Genomic DNA, 23,403 nt, shown 5'->3' with positions numbered 1-23,403 from the left:
TGAACCCAGCTTCTGCACCATCCTAGGACGAGCCCAGGACTCAATCCCATTGCATAGTTTGTGCATGGTATTTCTAGCTTAAGAATATACACTATTTAGTCACTATCCCTGACACTTCAAATTGGTTTATGGTGGATCATGTTTGATGTGATGTATTTATGATCACAGGCTAGGGTAACTTCTCTTTACTTCACTTTCGGACTAACTACATAATCCTTGGTAAGAACACGAGGTTCCCCTGACAAGTGTGGCTGGAGAAATGCAATGGGGAGCGTCCAAAGGTGTCTTGTCTGACTTGAAGAAAATGATTCAACTGGGAGACAACACAGAATACACTCCAGTTAAATAGATAAAAATGCCTTTATTTTTAAAATGTGGCTTAACTACACTCACAGTGTGCTAAGCCCGTTTTGGAGTTGATCTTGTAGCTCGGAGTAAAACCGGGCAAATCGAGAAGTCGGTTCCTAGTTCTGGGCAGTAAGATGTCACTCTCCAGCAACTCAATCTACAGAGTTTTTCTTCAGCTGTTTTTTGTGACGGATGGAGAGCCGTTTTGGATTCCTCTGTACTACAGAGAGATCTGACCTTGAGGAAGAGCGGTAGCCCACATCCTCTGCTTTTATAGGCTTAATGATATGGCCTGGCTTGGTGACGACCTTGGGTGTAGTCAGCTTTTGGAAGGCCCTCTGGGTGTTCCATGTGGATCCTATAGGGGTCTGGATGGTCCTTTCAAACTGCTGATGGTGGGTGAATGGATACGGAAGCACTCGGACCTGGAAGGGAAGGTAGAAATGGTAACTGTCAGGCAGTGTGAGTACACAGGCCACAGTTCTACACGATGGCTGCCGTGAGTGAAGCTGCCAGGCGGTCAAGGCATCCCAATGCCCCCAGCTAACCTCTGGAGTCCCAATCTGCTTGAGGTCATTTGGTCCTAATTTGTATTAGGACCCTCCCTTCCCCCAGGCTTACCCAACAATCTAGGGATTGAAAAACCACCCCAAGACTGCCCCTGGAGCTGTAGGAATACTACCGGGCTGCTGTCCCCACCTGGGTCTTCACATCCAACACGGTGACTGCAAAGCATCGGGGCATTTGTGTATCCCTGTGGATCTTATGGCCCTCCTACCCTCTTCAGGCTCCCAACCCCTTCCTTTCCTCTCCTTGATACATGCGATTAATATTTTCAGGAACCCGAAGGTTTACTCCTGAATCCCGAACTCAACCAGGCTGTTACCGCTCAGTTAGCTTCATCTTCTTTCGGTATCACAGAATGTCAGAGCTGGAAGGTCCTAGATAATGGCAAAAGTCATCTCCCTTGGCCCCAAATTTGGCTTAGACAGGGGAAGCGATTTACCCAGGTGAATTATGGGCAGTGAGGGAGAACAGGACTCAGGTCGCCTTTCCCGACCTAGTACTCTTCTCTACTCTACCACAGCGCTGCCTTCTGACATTGAAATAATCTTAAACACTTCCCCAAAGGCCAAAGAGGGAAAAATGTAAGCAGACGAGGGGGAAGTTCCGGTCAGCAGTCTTTGGAGATATTCAATGGAACACTCGAGAAGCTGCACCCTGCCGGGTGGTCCCAGTGGTGGTGAAGGACACAGATTCTCTTTGGGTGAAGGGAATGTCTTACTGGGGCTGATAGCTAGATCTGTGCTTGTCACCCCAGGAAAGAGAAAAAGAGAAACTCCTGGACGAAGAATTCTGTCTCGGGAGGCTTGCATTTTTTTTTCTTTTGCCTTCAGCTATTGCGTGCTGAGACCTGCAGTCCATGGCTTATTAAAAAGACGAGGAAAATCAAGGGAGACCCTTGGAAAACTAGTTGTGGGTTTGCAGTGACTATTAAAAACAAACAGATCAGAGTCCTGGAAGGGAGGGTGGCCTTCACTGAGGCCCGCACTCCACCCCTCACCTAGAACCCTGGCCTGGTGAAGCGCCCCTCTGTCCTCTCCCTTAACCCCCGCCTGCCTGCTCATTGCCTGTTTGCTGCTTCACGTCCTCAACTGGGGTGACAGGGGTTGCAATTCCATTTCTGCAGCAATTGGTTCACAAAATAAGATCAACAGAGTATTACTGAAATGTGATTTCCTCACCTCTCTTTTGTACCTGTTAAAATATTCTCCCCTTTTTGTTCAGAGGGAAAAATAATTCATTTCAATGTTCTCCTGGCTGGGGACAGAGCTCAGGGTCACAGACTTTCAGAATTGAAGGGAACATAAAGGTCACTGAGTCGTCTCATTCCTGAGTCCCCTCTTCGCATGCTCATACCCCCAGTGCAACCCATTCTCTCCCTGGACCGGCAGAAAGTTTCTCCTTAAATTGAGCTGTTTTTCCTCCATTTTCTACTTTATGTGACTCTGCTCCGTATGACAGCCTTCAGTATATTCGAAGACTGTGATCATGCTCAAATTTGCTTCTCTCTTGGGTAAATGTCCCTAGCTCATTATCAGATGACACAATTTAAAATCCTTTCACTGCCCTGAACAAGTATCCATTTGTCCATTTTTCTTAAGATGCAGCTCAAAGCTTATAGCCTCTGAACATTACCTTGACTATAAATACAGGCCTGGAGAATAGTAATTCTTAGTTTAGCAACAGCCATTTGCATCCGAGTTATCTGGGGTACTAGTTGAAAATGCAGATTTGGGGGCCTCACCACGGCTGCACAGATTGTCCTGTGAGCCTCAGCGTTCCTCCTGGTCAGTAATTAAAACAGCAGAGTCGATTCGGAATTATTCATCCCAGAGCCGGTCAGTGAAACAAGAACAGATTTGATTCTGTGATCAAGATCACGCATCCTTCTTGACCCCAGAGCACTCGAACCCTCCTCCCAAGCAAGAGAGCCAGGCAGCAAAGAGAGGCAGCCAGAGGGCGCTCTCTCCCTCACCTGATGAGCTGCTGCATGGATGTTTCGCTTCTCATTGATAATCACATTTGGCAAATTCTTGTCTTTTCTTGGAGGACCCTCAGGGATTTTAATAAGAAACCTGGAAAGCAGAACAGCAGGAGGTCTGACTAAGAGCATTAAGGACTGAGTGAAAAGGGCAGGGAGGACGCCTGAGAGCAAGGTGGAGAACCTGATGCCCTTCTGACAGGCCTTCTCCCGTTCTTACCGGCGTCTCTTCTTGGCACTGGGCATGAGGCCCACACCGCCCCACTCGCCCCAGCCAGGCAGAGTCAGGTCCACGTCCTTTGGCTTACTCGCCTCCACAGCCTCCCTCTTCTCTTTCAAGAAGTCTCTGATGACATCATCCCCGGCAAAAGCTTCCTTTATCATTTGCCTTTGATCTTTCTCCTCTTCATCTTCCTGGGAAGAAACAAGAGCAGAGCTACAGCCTCCCTTGTGAGCTGTGGTTCCAGGCAGGTCCGCTTGAATTTTGGGTTGTGGCATTTTAGCGCCCCCTAGGGGCAAGCACTGAACAATGATGGTCTTGCAATACCAACCGATTGGCGGCCAATCATGCTCCAATTTGCTTTTCTCTAGGGTAACTATCCCTAGCTCATTATCATAGGACACAATTTTAAACTTTCAGTAAGGAAGCTGCAGGGTGGAGGAAGGAATGGCCTCTGTTAGGAGGAGGTGCTCCAAGCAGTCTGGCCAGAATGTGGGCATCCCCCAGCTTACACCCCTGGAAAGACAGGCACCGGGGCTCCTTGCTTGAGTAGTTTCAGTTACTTAATTGGGGGGTCCCGGACCATTTGGGATCCCACTGGGTAGAGAAAAATCCTGGCAACAGCTCAATGATTCCCCTTCGAGTTGTCCTGCCTGGGATCTGGTCAGAGCTTGGGATGACTCGTCTTTCCTCTGAGGGCAGTTTTAGAGTCACCCCAGGGAAGGTTTGGCAGCTCAAGGTTTAGGATGTGGGAGTCTCAGTGGCACTCACATATTTGCATCTAGTAAACTGTCACCAGGACCGGCCTGGCCCCATACTATTCCGGACCTCACGACTACCGAAATATGCCCCCCGCACAGCACAACGTCCCTGATTCTACTCCTTGTGCAAGAAGGACACTTTCTGCCCCAGCTCTGATCCCCCACAATGGCCCACGACCCTGGCTCTGCTCACCCATTCCTCTACTGTCGTGGGAACGGCCAAAGACTTCACAGAAGGCGATTTTGTGCTTAGGAGGTTCTGTAGATCAATCATTTGCTCCTTTTTGGGCTTCTCCTTGGGGGCACCAGGCTGATTGTTTGGCTTCCTCTCCAACCACTGCCCATTTACTGCAGGTCTGGGACGCTCCTTATCTTGAAAGCATCCTTCTCTGCCCAGCTCCTCTAGCTCGTCCAGAGTCCGTGCTCTCTCTGGCCTCTGCAGCAGCATGGGCTCCTCTTCTTCGTCAGCAGCTTCCTCTCTCTGAACTGGCAGAACTGTTCTCGCTGAACTCACTTTTTGCTTCGTGGACCGATGGTTTTCCTTGTTGAGTTTCTGGGAAAGTGCCCTCAATTCGGACAGCACCTCCTGGCTGCTAGAATCTGGGGGAAGAAATGACAGCTGTCAGAAAAGGAGGTTGGCGGGCTGGCTCTGTGGCCTAGAGGTTAAGTTCGGCACATTCTACTTCAGTGGCCTGGGTTCGGTTCCCAGGCACGGACCCACACCACTCATCAGCAGCCATGCTGTGGCAATGACCCACATACAAAAAGGAAGATTAGCACAGATGTTACCTCAGGGCAAATCTTCCTCAGCAGAAAATAAAATAAAGTAATGCTGGTTCAAGACAGAACCCTAGAGAATAAAAAATATTTTTAAAAAAAGGAGGTTGGAAGTTGCCCTGTCAACAAACATTTATGGAGCACTCTCAACAACCAGAAAGCATTTTTTGAGCACCCACTGGGTGCTAAGCACCATGAAAGACATTCCAACGAGGACAAGTGGGTAAAAGAAGATTCCATTCGCTGGGTCTCCTGGAGAGTTCACTAATCATTACCTGTCAAGTAGCAGGCAATGGAGTTTAGTAGTTAAAAGCAGCATGTTGGGAAGCAGATGTCCTGGGTCCTATTCCCAGCTTTTCCAATGACTCACTGTAAAACCAGAACTGTGGCTTGAGTTCCCCATACAGTATACCCTGCTTGGGGAGATGGCCCCAAGTTCCAAGTTTTTAAAAAGCTGTTTTAACAGGTGGCCTCTGAATGCAACTTCATTGTCATTTATTATTTGTAATTTCTAAAAATTGTGATTTACTATTTGTAAAAACCTTAGCCAGTATTGTTTAATCTTAAAGCAGCATTTCCTAACCTGCTGGGGCTCATCAAGTAGCTCGCCCGTTCCAGTCACCAGCAGCACCTGAGCAACTACCACTAGTCTCTGAGAGCCCCGAGGGAAACCCGGCAGTAACACACTTCTAGACTGTCCTTTGCGTCACCTCTAGTTGCCTCCATTCCCCAGTTCATCCTGCTCTCTAGCTTTGGCTTGGAGCCACTGGAAGAAGCTGCTTAGATCTGGCTTTTGGATACGTGTGTTTATTACTCAAGGGCAAGTTTCCTTGTTCATTTTGTTTGGGGTCCATGACTTCCCACTATTTCAGGACACTATTTCCCTAAAGATTTGAGAACATTCTATTTATTATCCAAGGAAATCCAAATTCACCTTTCATCCCACAACCAACTGCTCTGCATGGTTAGCGAGGTGCCCAGCTTTTGAGGGGACTCAGGAGGACACAGCTGGTGCCCCGTGGTCGTACAGAGACGACCCCACAATCTCGGCCTGCAGTGCTACTTTCCAAACTCCTCCCGGAAGTGACTGCCTGTAACTATCAATCCCAGAACGCTCCAGCTGAAAGCCCGAAGTCAGGGTCCTACAACACATTCTAACTGACAGCTCTTGTAATTTTTTTTTTGCCATGGAAAAACAGATTCTTGCTGTCATCTACATGCATTATTCCTACAGGAAATAAAATCAGACCTGAGAATGTACCCAGCTGGCCAGGTGACTTGTGAATGTAGACAGTTTCCTGAGCAGGCTGTCTAATGCCCTGCGTTGTCCCCAGATCGGGAGTTCTCTGACCACTCTCAAGGGCACTAAACGTTAATATAAAATGTCATCAAGATAACAAGTAGACAATATAACACTCAAATCGAGTCTGAGCACGAGGTAACAATTCTAATTTCCCATGTGCCTTGTGGAGTCATTCATTCCTGTCAAGAAAGTCTCACCCCGTATTGACACGTATCAACCAGCATTACGAGGTGCTAAAAATGCCACTCCTACTTTAGAAACAGAAACTGCAGCAGCAAGTTGAAGATGTTTCATAATGCCTCAAAATCCACCTGGGCCTGTGGTGTGAACGATTTTCAGATTTGCTGTCCCACCTCGTGCCCTTCTCTCTGCTTTGTGGGGACCAGCAATGTTAACTCCTGCCCTCACTTCCAGGATCGTGTAGTTCTGTCTTTCTGAAGACTGGAAGCCCTCAAGAGCAGAAAACACATTGGAACATACATCGTAGAGCCATGCAGATGACCGCTTATGAAATGCCTTTGAAGAAAAATGGTTATTATGAATTTATTTTCTCTCCAGGGCCCCAGGGGCCTCTTGTGAAAGTCCCCAGAGCCTAATCACTCTGCGGCGTGTGTGGGTGGACAGTCTTCCTCTCACAGGCGTCTGTAACACTAGCCCCAGGCAGTTCTGCCTTCCGGCCACCGCAACTCACCTTTTGTTTCTCGTCTGCCCACCGGCTTGGCATCCTGGTTGAGCCCAGGCTTTTTTCTAAGTGATCGCCTTTCCTCCAATTCTTTCAACAACATTTCTTCCTCTGCCACTGGATTTTCTTCTCCCTCACTTTCAGAAGCCTCGTGGGCCACAGGCTCTGGAGGTTGTTCAGGGTCCTTCTGGATGTCGACCTGTTCCGCTTCACCGGGGCCGTTCCTGAGCATCCAGGGGTTCGGTCCGTCTGCATTCATCCGCACCTCATTCACCGCGTCGGGGACAAGCATTTCATCCTCGTCCTCTGCGCCTTCCTCCTCTTCCTCACTCTCGGAGGCCGCCTGGAGTTTCTGCGTCAGTTCTTTGTTCCTGGCCAATTGTTCCTGCAGAGCCTGGCGAGCCTGGAGGAGTCACAGCAGGAGTGCCTTGTCATTAGTGACCGCAATAACACCTTTCCTGGTCCATTTCTGCCTCCTCTCAATTTGACTTCAGTATTTCTTACTGGTGCCTACCATTTAAACTGCACATATACCACTGTGTTAAGAGCTATGAAGTAAAACGGGAGACAAATTCTTTGTCCTCAAGGAATCAACAAGGGACACAAGCTAAAAAGTAGCTCCTCTCCCCTTTAACTGGACTTGCCTTCAATGCTGTTTCCCTTTCATCTCTCCTTTTCCACTTTGTTCCTGGTCATTTTCCTCTCTGCCTTAGAGATTTTCTGATGCCTTTTTAGATTCCTGGTTTTCCATTCATCCTCATGGCTCTTCCCCAACTCTGCTTCTGCTAGCATCCTTATGGACTGCTTTTCCTTTCTTTCCTCCAATTCCATCTCTTCTCTCACCCTGACGATCTCTTACCTCCAGGTCATATTTGGCCATAATTGCCTTTGATTTTGCCCATTTCCCACTGTTTTGGTGCTTAAGGCTCATTCGCTCCTGGAAAGAAAGGGCAGAGTGAGATCCTTCTCGCTTTCCGGGGAAGGTTGGTTCAAGGGGTAGGGGAAAGAGGCAGCCTCACCATCATTCTGGCCTTTTCAATTTTTTCCAGCTCTTCCAATGCTGCAGAAGGACTGACCTTCTGCAGCTTCTCAAACTCTTTTAGGGCTTTCTTGGCCTTTCCTTTCTTCAGAACCTTGTGATACCTAAAGGGTGAGAGGGGTATAAGCGAAGAGAGTGAGCTGGAACACTGATGCAAACATAAACGTGCCCCCGCTCCCCAAGGGGCTTCCCTATGCAGGGGCTGGAACGGACATCACAGAGCTAGCTGACTGCAGGGAGCCAGTGTGGGACCTGAGAGAACTGGCAGGACTCAGTCCCTGCAGCCCCCAGGGGCAGACCTCTGCAGAGCAGAGTGCCCTCTGCATCTATAGCTCAAGGGAACAGGAGAACAAGTTCCAAAGTGGCAAAAAGGCAGCAAGGAAGCCCTACTGGCCCCAGCAGTGGGAGAATTCACAGCTCATCCTGCAGAACCATTCTGTGACACCCTGGGAGGGAAACAAAGAATTGAACAGTCTTCTTTTTAGCAAAATCAACACTGGAAGCCAAAGCTAGAGGAGAGGGCACTACTGAAGCAGGCAAAGCTCTGTGAGGTTGGTGTGAGGGGGAAAAAAGGCTAGCCACTCCTATCTGGGACCTCTTCTACATGGCCCCAGCTGCCACGCCAGAGGTTCTTTCCTAAGGACCTGTGCTGAACCACATCGCTTTCTTCCATGGAACCCAAGGCCGGGCCACAGGGGCCTCCTTACTTTTTGCTCTTGATTTTCTTCTCTCTTCGAGCCCTGGCCTCATAGTAGGACTGCAGGGCCCGGGCCCTCTGCAGCTCTGCTCGGCGCATCTTAGCCTACAATGAGTGACATTCAGTGACTCCTGGGCTTGAGGGCAAGTGCTGGGAGAAACAGCATGCCCGGCTGTATCAGAGGGCCTATCACACTTACCTCTTCCAGGCTCATGGCTCTGAGAGAGGCCTTTTCCACGGGAGTCAGTAAAGGGTCTGTCACTGGCTGCTTGTTCTTATGGAGGAGGTTAAAAATTTCTTGCTCCATGGGAGTTCTTGCCTTAAGGAGATAACAGAACATTCTAAGTCTTAAGCCATGCTCCCACAGTCTCCCTCTTTACAATCCTATGTCCCTCTACTTTATGACACTATAATTGGAATCACTAACTGGATAGGATTGGCTGTTACAATAAGAGAAGGTGTTCTAGTCTTGCTGTCCAGCTGTGTAGATAGTCTGCTTTTATTTTGATTTAAGACAACTTCAGCAAGGGAACTCTGAGCCTACTCTCTAATATTACTGAGGGGATCACTCTGTTCAGATTAACAATATATATGTAAAACAGAATACCATTCTCTTAGGAATCGAAGCAGGATGCCCCTAAGGTAGATGCTGGCAGGACAGAGGGACAGCAGCACCAAATTGTCAGTTTTGATAGTTGCAAAACAAAATGGTCCCTGTATTGTTATGTACACTTGAAGTACAGAACTATTACTGTGCAAATAGGAATCTCAGATTCCTATAAGCCTCCTTCTAATAATGTTTCTAGAGGAAAGGGGAGGTGAGGTCTTAAGCACAAAAGACGCTGCCTTTCAGAATATGACCTTCATGTAATTGGCCTGCTTCCTGACAGTACAAATTTAACTCTAGTCATTTTCTAACTTTGGCTCCAATTCCTCAGTTTCCAGTTAACTGGGCATGCTAGGTAGCGTCTATGCGTATGAAACGAAGGGACTGTGAACCAGTGGCTTCATGTGTCAACAAAAGATCCCATTTGCTGCTTGACTGGTATTGTGAGGATGGCTAAAATAAGCAGGCCGATCATGCCATGGTCCACTTTGGCAAGGCACAAAGATAGCCCTAGGCAACAGAGCCAGTTTCCAATGTTATACGTGGTTTTCTTCAATAGCCATATAGATCATGGTCAGTATGAAACTTACAAATACCTGGACAAATGCATAAACACACATCATCACACGTTACACGGTGCTGTTGATTTAACCATAAGCCTATTCTACTGAATAGTAAAGGTGCGTGTTCTTCCATTTTTAGTATTTGCAGTAGTGGTCAATCACAGGCTACCAAGTTATTTATATTACAATGTTGTAATCTCCCTCCAATTCAATTCAATTTACAAACATTTATTGATTGCAGCTCCACTCCAGGTACTTGTGCAGGGTGCTAGGAATGCACAATTGATTAAGATCATTCCTGTCCTCCTAGAGCTCATAGCCTTTCAGAGGAAAGAGACACATGCACCCCTAACATAGTGGGTTAAATGTCAGTCCATAGGAGTCATCACAAAAGAAGGACCAGTTAATTCTCATTAGGAGGTGGGTTAGGCTTGGGGAAGGAAGAGACTTTCTCAATTAGGCTTTGAGGCATTAAGTACAATTCTGTAAAGAGGGGGAAAAAAGCCAAAGAGAGATGAATATAAGCAAAAGACAGATATGCAGAAAGGAGAGGTAGGTAAAGGAACGAAGTGTTGGCCAGTGTAGCTAAAATGCTAGGTGCGTCTGTCTTATTCTCCAAGTGGAGAGCCTTTGGAAGGATGTGAAGCAGGAGAGTGACAATCAGTGTTTTGGAAAGAAAACCCTAGTGATTGTTTAAGAGGCTATTTGTAAAGCGCCAAATGAAAGGTGCAAATGACAATGAGAAGAGGAACTAGGGATCTGAGAGCTATTACCGAGACAGTGTTTACAGGACGAGCCCACTGTCTGGGCTGGGGAGGGGAGCAGCTAAGGGGAGGAGGAGGAATCAGATGGCTGAGGCTTCCAACCTAAGCAACTGGGATAGGGTGTTATGCTGTTGCCTGAGTTACAGAATGAAGGCAGTGGTACAGGGTTTGGGAGCCTGGGGCAGGAAAATGCCAGGCGTACTTTGTAGTGTGTGAAGTTTGAGGTATTCATGGAGACCCAGGTGAGGCTGGCTAGTCACGCGGACTATGGGACTGGAGCTCAGAAGAAGGGGTTGAGAGTGACCGATAGCGTATTTACAGAGCAAGAATAAAAAGGACTAAGAAAAGTCAGATGAAAAAACAAACCCAGGGGTATGACACAGAAGCCAAGCGAGAAGAGTTTTGCACAATGTCATGTGTTAGTAGTGTCACATGGGCTGAAGACTCAGAGGCCTCGGGATCTGGCGATTCGGTGCCCTCTGACCAATGCCCTTTGAGAAGTTTTGGCAGGGTAGCAGAGGAGGAAGGTAAAAGAACAGAGACAACAGTGGAGACCAGCTCTTTCCAAAGCATGTTCCTCATCCGCTAATCAGATTTACTTCAATTTTTAGAAGTTCAAAATTCAATTTATTGGATTTTTAATAAAATCACCTTTAATAAAATCACCCTGGGTTAGAGTAAATCAAAGGGGTTTCTTTACTATCTTTTCATAGCCTTTAAAAGACTAGCATACATTGTGAATTGTCCATCTCCAGTAGGGACATGCAGCATTTTCTAGCAAGGGAACCCTGCCACCCGCCTTGTGAAGGCATATTGAGAAACTACGGTTTTGAGGAGAACACTTTGGGAAGTGCTAGTGTAGGCTGCTAGGTGGTGGGAAAAATTACATCCTTTCCAGCACTCTGCAGTTTACAAACGCTTTCTCACGCATTATCCCATTTAAGGCTTCTTGGCTAGAGTCAAATGGAATTTTGGGAAGCTGGACCAAAACTACAGTGCAGACTTTCTGGATTCTTAATCACCAGAAATACTGGTAGATTACTAGTCCTCGGTACTTTGCAATCTAAGGTGTACGAAGAGAACTGCGAGTTGCTGGCCAGGAAGCAGCCCCTGGCCTAGGCAGTTCCTTATTTCTTTGTGCCATGCTGGCATAATTTCTCAAAAATGAATCTTAGAACGAATGGTACAGTCGATTCAATGTACAGCGTCTGGGCCCCCTTTTGTCTTGGATAGGGAGTTCCTGGAGAGCAGAGGACGTGCCATTCTTACTGCAACCTCCTCCTCCATCATCTCATCTTCAATAACCAACTTGGCACTTTCCTGCGATCTCCAAGCTTACGCTGTCATTTGGGAAAGGCAAGGTGCACAACAGTGTGTAGCAGTGCACTACTACTTTTTTGATTTAAAAAACACGGTAAACATGAATATATTCATAAAACTCAAAAGTTAACAACAACAAAAAACGTATAAAAGTGGTAAGTTACTTTGGGTGAGTACCGGGGTAAAAATGAGCAAATGGAGAACAGGGGTGGGGTCAGACTTTCCACTATGTATCTTCTATACTTTTCATTTGTGAATCCTGCAAAGTGTATTACCTCTTAAAATTTTTTTCCTAAAGTCTCCCTTCCATCCTGCAGCCACACTTTAAACCTGATCTCTTTTTCATGAGGAAAAGGAAGCATCCTAGAAAGAGAATGGCAATGACTTCAACAACAGCATCAGAAACAGAGCTTATCCCCGCAATAAGCAACTACTCGCTCAATTTCTAGCTACGGTGACGGGTCATGTTAGCTTTGATTAGCTTGAATTACCTCAAGTTCCCGGAACATAGGACACTATTATTCCTGGATTTTTAGAAGGCAGAGGAAAAGCAGAAAGAGGGCATCTATCCCTGGTTTGCGCATTGCTGTTTTTGCCTATTTTTCTACTTAAGACAGAACATCCCATTATAGACCAAGGGTGTATTGGAAACGAAAGGCTAGCTGTTCTGAAGCAGCTGTTCACAGACTAAAGTTTCTGAGACTTTAGGGACCAAGAAAGGATTACCAACTGTTAATTTTGCCAAGGGCATAACTACCATTCCACCCCAACGGCATCATTTATTACCACCGTCATTTCCCAAAAGAAAAGCTATTTCAGCACCATTAAAGTGGAAAGAATAACCTCACAATACAAAAGGGCTGGCAACCTTACACCCACCATACTCACAATTATCCTTTTGCTTCAGGTGGATGAAAGGTTTGCCAGGGCTCAGTGTTTGGGAAAGCCAGCTCTAAAACATCTTTTTCATTTTCTGTAGCTCAGAGAGATAATGAATTACTTGCTAAAATTCCAGTCATTCTCAGCAATACGTTATATTCGAATGAGGTATTCCTACAAGGAAGCTTGGGGTTCTGCTGCTCGTATACCAGCAATGCTGCCGAGTTCCTGATTTTCCCCAGATCAGAATGTGGCTTTGAAAGCTTTTTAAAAACTGGGGTGTAAAAAAGAAGATATCCATTATGTTCCCTCTCTACTGGCAATTGGATGTTTAACACAAAAACATGGAAATAACCATGTACTGTATGCTACAAACTGATGACAGGCGACTACAGAGCTACTCTGGCCATTGCATGACTGACATGAACCTTGCTCCCCGCCTCTCTGCCTGCCTTGACTGCTAAACTAAAATGACCACAGCTGGGATTCTGGCTTAACCTGTCCAACCAAACTGACCATAGGCTCTGCAACCTCCATGCTGTGCAATCTCACCTTCCAAGGTGAGGTTCCCTTGTGCTGCACTCACCTTCCAGCCACTGAGCACATGTTCGATGGGAGCAAAGGCTGACTGCTCCTTCTTCAGGGGGAAAACCAGCTGCTCCGCCTGCCGGTTCTTCAGGACAATGGGATCCCATTTGGAGAGGGCTTGTGAGGTTTTATTGAATGCCACTTCTCTGTGGATCTGAAGAAGGCAAAGTACACAAAAAGAAAGAGCCACGAAATTAAGCCTCAAACTCAAAGGACTAGCAGGAAATTAGGAGGCAATGTTTCTTAGCCCAAGAAAGAACCAGGATGCTAGAGATTAGCTCTTGCTTACTTCTCAGGACTGCACCTTCCCTGAGATTAGTTTTAATCTTTTCCATGGTGAGGCGATCACAACTTCCCCTCCTCCCATTTTCCAGGTTTTCCCCCTTCTCTGCTTACCCTATTTTTCCTTGTCGGTTCCATTTCTTCCCCTTAATGGACCACTTTCTCCATAACTCACCCGCTCAACCTCTTCTTTGTTAAGGGGTAACTCCACAGTCTTCTTTGATTTGACCCTATTCAGCTGCTTTTTCACTGTGGCCAACGAGGATGAAGTTTTACCAGGCTCAAGCAGATCGGAAAGGACTAGCTTTTCTCGTGATCCTGTAGAAAGACCAAACTTTCTGGTCAGACTGAGAAGTGAGGCAAAATCTCCATATCACCTAGGGAGAGGCCTCAGGAGAAAATGCTGGTAGACAGGCAAATGTGCAGCAAAACAGGAATAATTCTTACTTCAATCGCTAGCCATAATGACACCATCACTTGCCTACATTCCCAAACGTGTTGGAAGGTAGAAGAGAAAAGAAAATTAGTTGTTTCAAAAACTCAGGGGCTGGCCTGGTGGCTAAGTGGTTAAGTTTGTGCACTCTGCTCCGGCCGCCCGGGGTTCGCCGGTTCAGATCCCGGGCATGGACATGGCACACTGCTCATCGAGCCATGCTATGGCAGCATCCCACATAGAGGAACTAGAATGATTTACAACTAGGTACTAGGGCTTTGGGGAGAAAAAAAAAGAGGAAGATTGGCAAGAGATGTTAGCTCAGGACCAATCTTCCTCACCAAAAAGCACATCTTAAAAAAAAAAAAAAAAGTCATTTGCTTTTCTCTTGGTCTGCTTCCACTCTTGCCGCACCGCAATTCAGTCTTCACACAGCAGTCAGAGTAATATTTTGAAAATGTAAATCACAGCATGTCAGGATCCTGCTTAAAGTCTTTCAATGACTCCCCATTGGGATTATACTGATCTAAAGGACACAGCCCCATGGGATCTGGTCCCCCTCTGCCTCTCCAATCTCATGTTATTCCCATCTCCACAACGCTCCAGTCACACTGGCCTTCCTCCTATTCTTTGAACATGCTAAGCGTGTCTCTTCCTTAGAGCCTTTGCACTAGCTGCCCCCTTGCCTGGACAGTTGACTTTTCTCGTCATTCCTATCTCAGCTTAAATTTTGCCTCTCCAGAGACCTTTCACCACCAGCAACCTAAAGCAGCCACTTTCTCACTTTAGTAGAAGCACAGTAGGTCTCTGCTGAATGACTAAGCTTGGAAGAATACACTGTTACTTGTTCTGGGCACAGTAGGTCTCTGCTGAATGACTAAGCTTGGAAGAATACACTGTTACTTGTTCTGGGCTGGTACGTCAGTGGTTACCGCAAGTGTGACTCACTCATTCAAGCTGCCTAGTTGTAAATATGGTGAAAAAGATTCGGCATCTAGACTTGCTAGCAGGTGAAAATCCTGACTCTGCCGTTGACTACATCACATATTCTCAATAGGGGTGACAGCACTCCCCACAGGGGGTGAAAGCTGGGTCTTGGTGGGGGGTGACAAAAACCTTAGATCTTAAGTTTTTTGTCCCTCCAAAGCTCAAACCTACCCAATAAAATCTCTTTCCTTAGCATTTAATTTCGGGGGAGTCGGGTGGGCAGGAGAGGCAGTGAGGAAAAAAGTATCTAAAAAGGCTCCTCAGGGGAGCAATAAAAAAAAAGTTTGAGAAGCACTGTACTGGGTGAAGGCCCTTGAGTAACCTGACTTCTCTGAGCTCCAGCAGGAGAGATCAGCTGCTCGTCTCAACTCAAAATACTGAGAACTGAAATAAAAATGAAATCAGGAACGTGACTCAGTGAGAGGCAGCCATCTTCATTCATGTCCCTCTACTGCAGGAGCAGCTCATCAAGCTCAGGAGGAGCCCTGGACCATGGCCTCCTAGGCTTTCTTCTAGAAATGGAAGAAACTCAACGGTGCCTGACTCCCCTTCTTCACCCACTCACAGGGCAAGGATTTGTGGTATGATTCCTTTACCCATCAAAACCGGTTCCTGGCGGGGTCAAGTGACCATTAAGCTTTCGGAACACCACAAGCTCCCTGCATTGATAGCTTCCTTTGTTCAACTTACCTTCAGAACTGACATTGAACTCTGACACCTTCAGACTAGCCTCAGATCTCTCAGCCAATTTCCGCCTGAAATTAGGCAAAACAGAATATAGTAGGAATGGATGCATTTTGCTGGGGAACAAACACTTCTCTCTTCAAACAAGGCTTTGGTGTCATGTATCTCTCTTCTAGGGTCAGGGTTGTCAAAGCAACCAGGAAATCTGTCCCTAACCGGGACTTTGTAGTCTAACCATCTCTTAATGTAGACTCAGTCCCTCAAACCACAAGGCAATACAAGTTAGGCATAGTGGGAAAGGCACTAGACTTGGATTCAAACACACCTGGATTTGAATCCTGGATCTGCCCCTTATGAGCTGAGTGACTTTGGGGCAAGTCAACTAACTTCTCTAATGGGGATAAGTAATGCCTACTCAATGCTTCCAAAGACTGTAAGTGTGGATTAAGTCAGAATTCAAATGCACGAACCCCTAACACAATAAGAGCTAACACTTACATAATGCTTACTATATGCCAGGCATTGGATTAAGATCTTTACATTTATTAACTCATTTAAATGTCACAACAACCCTACAAGGTAGGTACTATTATAAATCTTCTTTTCTAGTTGAAGAAACTGAGGTGCAGAGAGAATAAAAAAAAATTTGCCTACACAGTCTGTCTCCAAAGTATGTGCTCTTAATAACGATGCTGACAGTTGTGTCTTCGTTGTCATAGGCACTCAATAAACGTTAGTTGCAGATAAGTCTCATGGAATCAGCTAGTTACAACATGTCCAAACTGATGAGAATGTTACCTATTCTTTCCATCAAGGGAACTGATTGCTTCCAGAAGCTTCTGATGCTTTCTTTCTCCATCACTGTCTCCCTAGACACAGAAAAGGAAAAACCAGCAGAATGATGAGGGGAGGGAAAAGGCAGTGTGGAAATTGATGCCCATGTAAAACCTCTCGTTCTTTTGGTCAGTGGAGAACTGGGGAACCAGATGAGGTCTGGTGTGCAGGCATTCTGGCTCCAACTAAAAGAACTGCTTCCAAAACCAAACTCCCTCATTATAAGGAACACAGAGCCTTAGTAACTGGGAGCTAATGTTATGCCTTTGTCTTAGCTTGTTTGGGGAAGTCTCTTGCTATGAGAATAATGTTGCTGTGTAGAATATATAGTATGATCTGACACAGAAACTCTGACATTAAAAAAAACAGTTCAAGTTTTGTCAAGAGAATGAAGAGTTGGAATTCCTATAGCATCTGCTGGAGATCCAGCTTAATTATGTAAATTGTATTTCAGTCAGATACTTAAATAACTCTCTACAGAAATCCAAACCTGGGAAATAGGGAAATCATATAACGAGGACCATATGTTTTGATCTTATATAATCAATTATATTTAGTTAACTTAAGGAGAGTGACTGTATCTTATAGTCTTCAAATTCCCATAGCACTTAATACAGTATCTTATACCTGAAACACCAAACTGTAATTTAGTTGTAAGACCTGAACAAATATAAACAAGTTGCTACCCCTTCCCTTTGCAGGAATGTGCCTCTACTCTGATTTTGAGGCAGAAGGGAAAGTGGAGAAGGCAGGTTAGCAGTTGTCACCCACCTCATCTTCACTGGTGCTCAAGGGGTATTCTTTCGGCAAATCCTCTAGTTCTTCCTGTTGCCTTAAAGCCAGAAGGCTGTTAAAGGAGACAAAAGAGAAATAGTATTACTTGAACTAACTTTCCTTCTTTTAAAACAATCTCTAGAACATAACTTCAGTTCCTAGCACAGCATGGCTCTAGACCCTGGAAGAAGGAAAAACTGAGCAGTGTGGGCATCTTTGGAAATTTGTCAAGACATTGAATTTAGACTGAAGAAGGCAGGCATCACCTCCAAGAGGTGAGCAGTGGATGCTGATATCCACACAGAACTGCATGGAAAAGACCTAACACTCTTCAGGGATTGGCACTGCATTTCCCACACCTCTTGTGGCTGTAAAAATGCCAGACCCTAGGTAAGGTGGCAGAAGAAGCTGTTGCTGGCCCTTGAGGCAAGTTAGTTTCACCATTAATATTTCTAAGCATCCTCCATATGGAAGACACCGTTATAGGTGCAGCTTACTCCAAGGTGGCATCTTGATCACTTGTTCCCTGAAATGGGGAAACAGGAAATTGGATGAAAGCAGTGGAGTAAGCCATTTTCCCTGGAGCTTACCCGGCAAAGTAAGTGCTTAACTAAGGAGCTTGGTACCTAGAAGTAAATTACAGCCTATTACTACCTAACAGTATATACCAATCTTTGCAAGGCAACCATTACTAAACGGATTATATTCAGTTCCCCTATGGGAGGGACAGGAAACATCAGAGGAGAGAAAACGTGCTGGATGACTCCAATCAGCAAAGGTTTCCAAGATAAAGAGAGTTTACAACGCAGGCACTGCCTGCGCAGAGGGTTGAAACGCGCCGCGAGAGCGGCAGAAAAAGGAGTCACGTGACGAGGAAAGTGCAACATATTAACTTAGCTGGAGAGGAGAAGCCGCATCAGGACCAACAGGGATGAGGCTAAAGAGCTGGGGAGCCGAGGGAGCCATTTAAAGTCAAATAAAAGGGCTCTAAAGGATGGATCGCAGAAATAGTAAGGAATGGCGAGCTCGCGGGAGGGGAACAACTGTCGTCTGTCATAAAGGCGGCTTCTCCTTCTCAGAAGCCGGGAAGCCCGGCTCCCAACGAGACGCGGACACTCTCCTCGTGTCTGGACCCCTTACCTCTCCTCAGCCCGGAGTGCGCTCATCGCCGCAGCCGGTCCCTCACATGGGCCTGGAGCGGAAGCCAAAAGGACAGCAGTTTCCGTGCCGGCCGCAAAGCGATTTCTGCTTCCGCCAATCCCGTGCGACACGCACGTCACTTCCGCTCCCCCCCGGGGCCAGCGGGCGAGCGGAGGCGCGGCGGGTGGGGCCTGGGGAAACCGGGGGCCTGGAGATGAAAGGCTGCCCGCGGGCGGAGCTCTGCTTTCCCCGCCCCTCCCCGTCTCCCGGGGCGGCGCTGTAGGTCCTTCCGGCCTCTCCTTTCCACGCGGCCCAGAGTGGGTGAGCTGAGGGCGAGGGTGCTGGCTGTCGGGGACGGGCCGAGCCTGCGTTGTCCCTGCCTGATGCGAAAGGCGAGGCTCAGCGGCCGCCCGTGTTCGACGGCGTCCTGGAGCCCGCCGGCGGCCAGCTCGAGGCTTCGCTGAACGCCCGTGGGGTGGCCAGCATCGTGCGAGGCCCTGGGGATTCGACAGTGAACGAAGCCGGTTTCCTCCCCTCGGGAGGAAAAATTCCCCTTTATCCTGTGCTCCCTGGTCATTGCAGCTCTAGGTTCCTCCTTCCCTTTGGAACAGAGTTTCATCCAAGAACGGGCTGTGTCAGTGGCTGCAACGTCCTCCCTTCCCATCACTTTTAAGAAATTTGTTTTAGTTTAAAAAATGTAGGAAAGTAATACACGAAAACATTCTTGGCATTTATTCTTTAAAGCCGCTCCCATTTTGCTGTGGCCTCACCATTCCACTGAGACTGCTCTGAACAAGATCATCGGTGACGCCCGAGGTTGCTAAATAAAATGGACACTTGTCAGTCTTTGTCTTACCCGAACTTTGTGTGGTATCTGATCCTGTTGGATTGTTTTCTTATTCCTATTCAGGAAATCTTTTTGACCATTTACTGTGTGCCAGGCTTCTAGGCACTGGGGATACCCTGGTGAACAAAACAGACCTGTTCCATGGCTTCATAGAGCTTACTTTCTAGTGGGATTAAATATAATTTTGTGTTGTTGGAATTCCATCCTGGGCTGCCATAACACCACCTTCTCCTGGTATCTTAGCTTTATGACTATCTTCCTCTGTCTTCACTGCTGGATACTTTTTCTGTACTTACTTCTTAAATGATGATGATGCCCAGGTTCTTTTCTCAGACCTGTTTGTATATTCCACATGCTCTTCCTAAGCCTTTAACACTTGTATGAGAACTCCAAAATCTACATCTCCAGCCTAGATCACTTTTCTTGAGCTCCAGACTAGCTCCAGACTCTCTGGTTGCCTCCTGGCAATCCTTTTTGTCCCACAGACACATGAAACATGAAGTGACCAATAATTTCTTTCTTTTCCGCCAGAGTTCTGTATTTCCCATCTCTTTAATTGGTGTCAACTACCCACTTAGTCAAGTCAAAAGTCTTAGATTCCTCTCTCCCTTATGCTTCACAGTTGTTCGCTCACATTGTCAGTTTTACTTCTGAATGTGTCTGATGTATATCCCCACCTTTCCATCATTATTGCCGTTGTATCAGACTTAGAATTTCAAGCCTGTGGTACTGCTTAATGTGTTATAGAAAAGGGGAGCATTAAAGCATCTTGACACAGAGCATGCATTTTGAACTGAACTCTCTGGGTTTGAATCTTATCTCTGCTGCTTGCTAGCTTTGTAATTCTTGAGTGGGTCACCTGACCTCTCTGTGCCTTTGTTTCCTCATCTTTATAACTGGTATGATAATAATACATTGGGTAGTTGTGAGGATTAAATTAATATACATAAAGCACTAGAATAAATGCAAAGCCCTTCGAATAATACCTGTCACACATTAAATGCTCAATAAAGGTTAGCTATAATATTTTTTACTGGCTTTTCAGTCTTTAGTCTCTTATCCAACCATGTAAGTCTGGTGGTGTCAGGCCCCTACTAAAAAGATGCAGATAGACCCTCATCAACTTTAGTCCCTGTCTACCTCTCTAACCTCTTGGAATTGCTTGCTACTACCCCCGAGGCACTCCAAATTATATTTTTATGAACAGATGATGTTCTATTAATCCTATATAAAGTATGAATAAAAGCATTTTAAGAAAGCATTGACATTTTTTATTGATCTATACTTAATCTAAGGAAAGACAGTGTGTTTGCTATGCAAATACAGCTTTGGGACATGTCCCCTAGGTACTCCCCCATCCCAGCTCTAACCAGATTGTTGCTCCATTTCTCTCATATGTAGAGTTATGAAACAGTCAATGCAGTGTTTCGGCTGAGACCTAAAGGAGAAGGAGCCAGCACTGCAGAAAACTGGGGAAGAGTGTTCTGGGCAAAGGAAAGAATGTATACACAGGTCCTCTGGGCTGGGAAGAGCTTGCTATATTTTAGCAAGTGAAAGGCCAGTGTAGCTGAATAGCAGTGATCAAGAAGGTCCTGCACACTCTGCTTTGGTGGCCTGGGTTTGCGGGTTTGGATCCTGGGCGCCGACCTACACCACTTATCAAGCCATGTTGTGGCGGTGACCCACGTACAAAATAGAAGATTGGCACAGATTTTAGCTCAGGGAAAATCTTCCTCAAGTGAAAAAAAAAAACGAAGGTAAATATAACAGAGAAGGATGGAGAGATTGTAGGGCCTTGTAGGCCATGGTAGAATTTGGATTTTACTCTACATAAAATGGGCCACAAATGAAGGGGTTATGTAGGAGAGTGACATAATCTAAATTTCAATAAAATCACTTTGGCTATTGTGTAGAGAATGAATTGGAGTAGGGCACAAGTGGAAGCAGAGACCAGTTGGGAAGCTATTGTGTAGTACAGCAAGAGATGGCAATGGCTTGGAATAGGTAGTGACTGTGGAGATAGTCATTGATGGGCCCACCAGAGGAATGTAGGAGGTAAGAGAAAGAGAATGATTAAGCCTGTGTTACTTGCTTGAACAAGCGCAGTAGACTATTTATTAAGATGCAGAAGACTAGCGATGGAGGGAACAGATTTGGGGAGTGAGACCAAAAGTTCAGTTTAGTTCTTTTGAGGTTTGAAAACAAGATACCTAAGTGGAGATATCAGGAATGTAGTTGGGTACAGGAGTTGTGAAAGATAATTAGGTAAGAAGCTTTGATCCCGATTAGAGCTATTAGTGATTATCAGTAAATAAAAAGATGTTTTCCCCCCACAAGTATGTTTATATTTCAACTGATTTACATTTCACAAAAAGGACCCAGGCTCAGCCAAAACTTGTCACATGGCCACAACTGTGAATTTGCCATAAATCTATGAAGTTGTATGTCCTGTAGTGTCTAACCAAGTCCTCCAACATAGTAAGGGCTTAATAAGTATTTTTTAATTAATAAGTAAATAAAGTCATATTAGCTCCATGCTATTCATTCTCATAAAAGATGCATAATAATTATTTGTACATAATGTTGGAATTTACAGAGTGCTTGCTATAGTCTGAATGTTTGTGTCCCCCTCAAATTCATATGTTGAAGTTCTTTTTGCCCCTGAGCTAACATCTGTGCCAATCTTTCTCTATTTTTTGTATGTGGGACGCTGCCACAGCATGGCTTGATGAGCAGTGTACAGGTCCATGCCCGAGATCCAAACCTGTGAACTTTGGGCCAACAAAGCAGAGCATGTGAACTTAACTAGTACGCCACTGGGCCGGTCCTATATGTTGAAATTCTAATCCCCAAGGTGATGGTATTAGGAGGTGGGGCCTTTGGGTGCTGAGGTGGAGCTCCTCACGAATGGGATTAGTGTCCTTGTAAAAAGACCGGAGAGAGCTCCCTTGCCCCTTCCACCATGTGAGGACACAATAAGAGGGTGTCAGCTATGAACCTGGAAGAGGGCTGTCACCCAACCACACGGGCACTTTGATCTTGGACTACCAGTCTCCAGGACTGCAAGAAATAAATTTCTGTTGTTTATAAGCCATCCTGTCTGTAGTATTTTGTTATAGCAGCCTGAACTGAGTAAGACAGTGCTTTTACAGCCATTATGCCATTTTATTCTTTTTTTATTAAGCTTTTTGTTTTGAGATAATTGTAGAGTCACATATAATTGTAAGAAATAATACAGAGAGTTCCTGTGTATCTTTTACCCAGTTAACCCCAACAGTAACATCTTGTAAAACTCTAACACAATGTTACAACCAGGATATTGATGTTGATACAGTCGGTACAGAAAAATCCCATCAGCACAAGGATCAGTCATGTTGCCCTTTTGTAGCACAAACACTTCCCTCCCACCACTGCCTCCTACTTGACTCCTGGCAACCACTAATCTGTTCTCCATTTCTATAATGTTATCATTTCAAGAATGTTATATAAATAGAATGATACAGGATGCAACATCTTGGGGTTGGATGTTTTTCACTGGAGGTTCATTCAGATTATCAATAGTTCGTTCCTGGGGTCAGCCCTATGGCCGAGTGGTTAAGTTTGTGCACTCTGCTTCTGCCGCCCAGGGTTTCGCTGGTTTGGATCCTGGGTGCAGACATGGCACTGCTGGTCAAGCCATGCTGAGGCGGCATCCCACATGCCACAACTAGAAGGACCCACAACTAAAAATACACAACCACGTACCAGGGGGCTTTGGGAGAAAAAGGAAAAACAAAATCTTTAAAAAAGTTTGTTCCTTCTTTTTGTTTGTTTTTTAAGTGTACAATTCAATGGTTTTTAGTATAGTCACACAGTTGTGCAACCACTACCATAATAAATTTTAGAAAATTTTCACCACCCCAAAAACAAACCTTGTACCCTTTAGCCACCACCCCTGTGGTATGATAGGAAGTGTTTTTGGTCTTTGTCCCTGGGTTCTGGCACAAAGCTCCCAACACCATTGGAATTTTCTGAGTGACAGGAGATTCTTTTGCCATTCATGAGGCGCCCCTTTCAACCACACCTGAGTTTGTGTTAATGAGGTGACTTTTGGAAAGCCCCTAAGTAACCTAAGGGTGGGGGCTGGCAACCCCCAGCAACCATCCATGATTAATGGGTTGGAACTTTCAGCCCCTCCCCCCTCCCCCCACCTCAACCTCCGGGGAGGTGAGAGAAGCTGGAGATTGAGTTCAGTCACTAATAGCGAATGATTTAATCAATCATGTCAACATAATAAAGCCTCCATAAAAACACAAAAGGGCAGGTTTCAGAGATTTTCCAGGTTGGTAG

General features: G+C 45.9%; 1 protein-coding gene across 1 annotated transcript; it reads right to left on the bottom strand.

Annotated features, from left to right (window-relative positions):
* Positions 1-341: 341 nt before the first annotated feature.
* On the bottom strand, positions 342-18,373 carry UTP14A (UTP14A small subunit processome component). The gene is made up of 15 exons (XM_070604754.1): positions 18,228-18,373; positions 17,085-17,160; positions 16,278-16,348; positions 15,486-15,550; positions 13,551-13,693; positions 13,092-13,247; positions 8,572-8,691; positions 8,383-8,477; positions 7,656-7,779; positions 7,496-7,573; positions 6,646-7,039; positions 4,068-4,474; positions 3,114-3,307; positions 2,888-2,987; positions 342-773 (listed from the first exon to the last, which is right to left on the bottom strand). The coding sequence occupies exons 1-15, from the start codon at positions 18,251-18,253 to the stop codon at positions 501-503; spliced, it is 2,322 nt and encodes a 773-aa protein (XP_070460855.1). The 5' UTR covers positions 18,254-18,373; the 3' UTR covers positions 342-500.
* Positions 18,374-23,403: the final 5,030 nt, after the last annotated feature.

Source organism: Equus przewalskii, chromosome X, assembly GCF_037783145.1.
Source record: "Equus przewalskii isolate Varuska chromosome X, EquPr2, whole genome shotgun sequence".
Lineage (NCBI taxonomy): Eukaryota > Metazoa > Chordata > Mammalia > Perissodactyla > Equidae > Equus > Equus przewalskii.
This window is presented reverse-complemented; position numbering and strand designations above follow the sequence as displayed.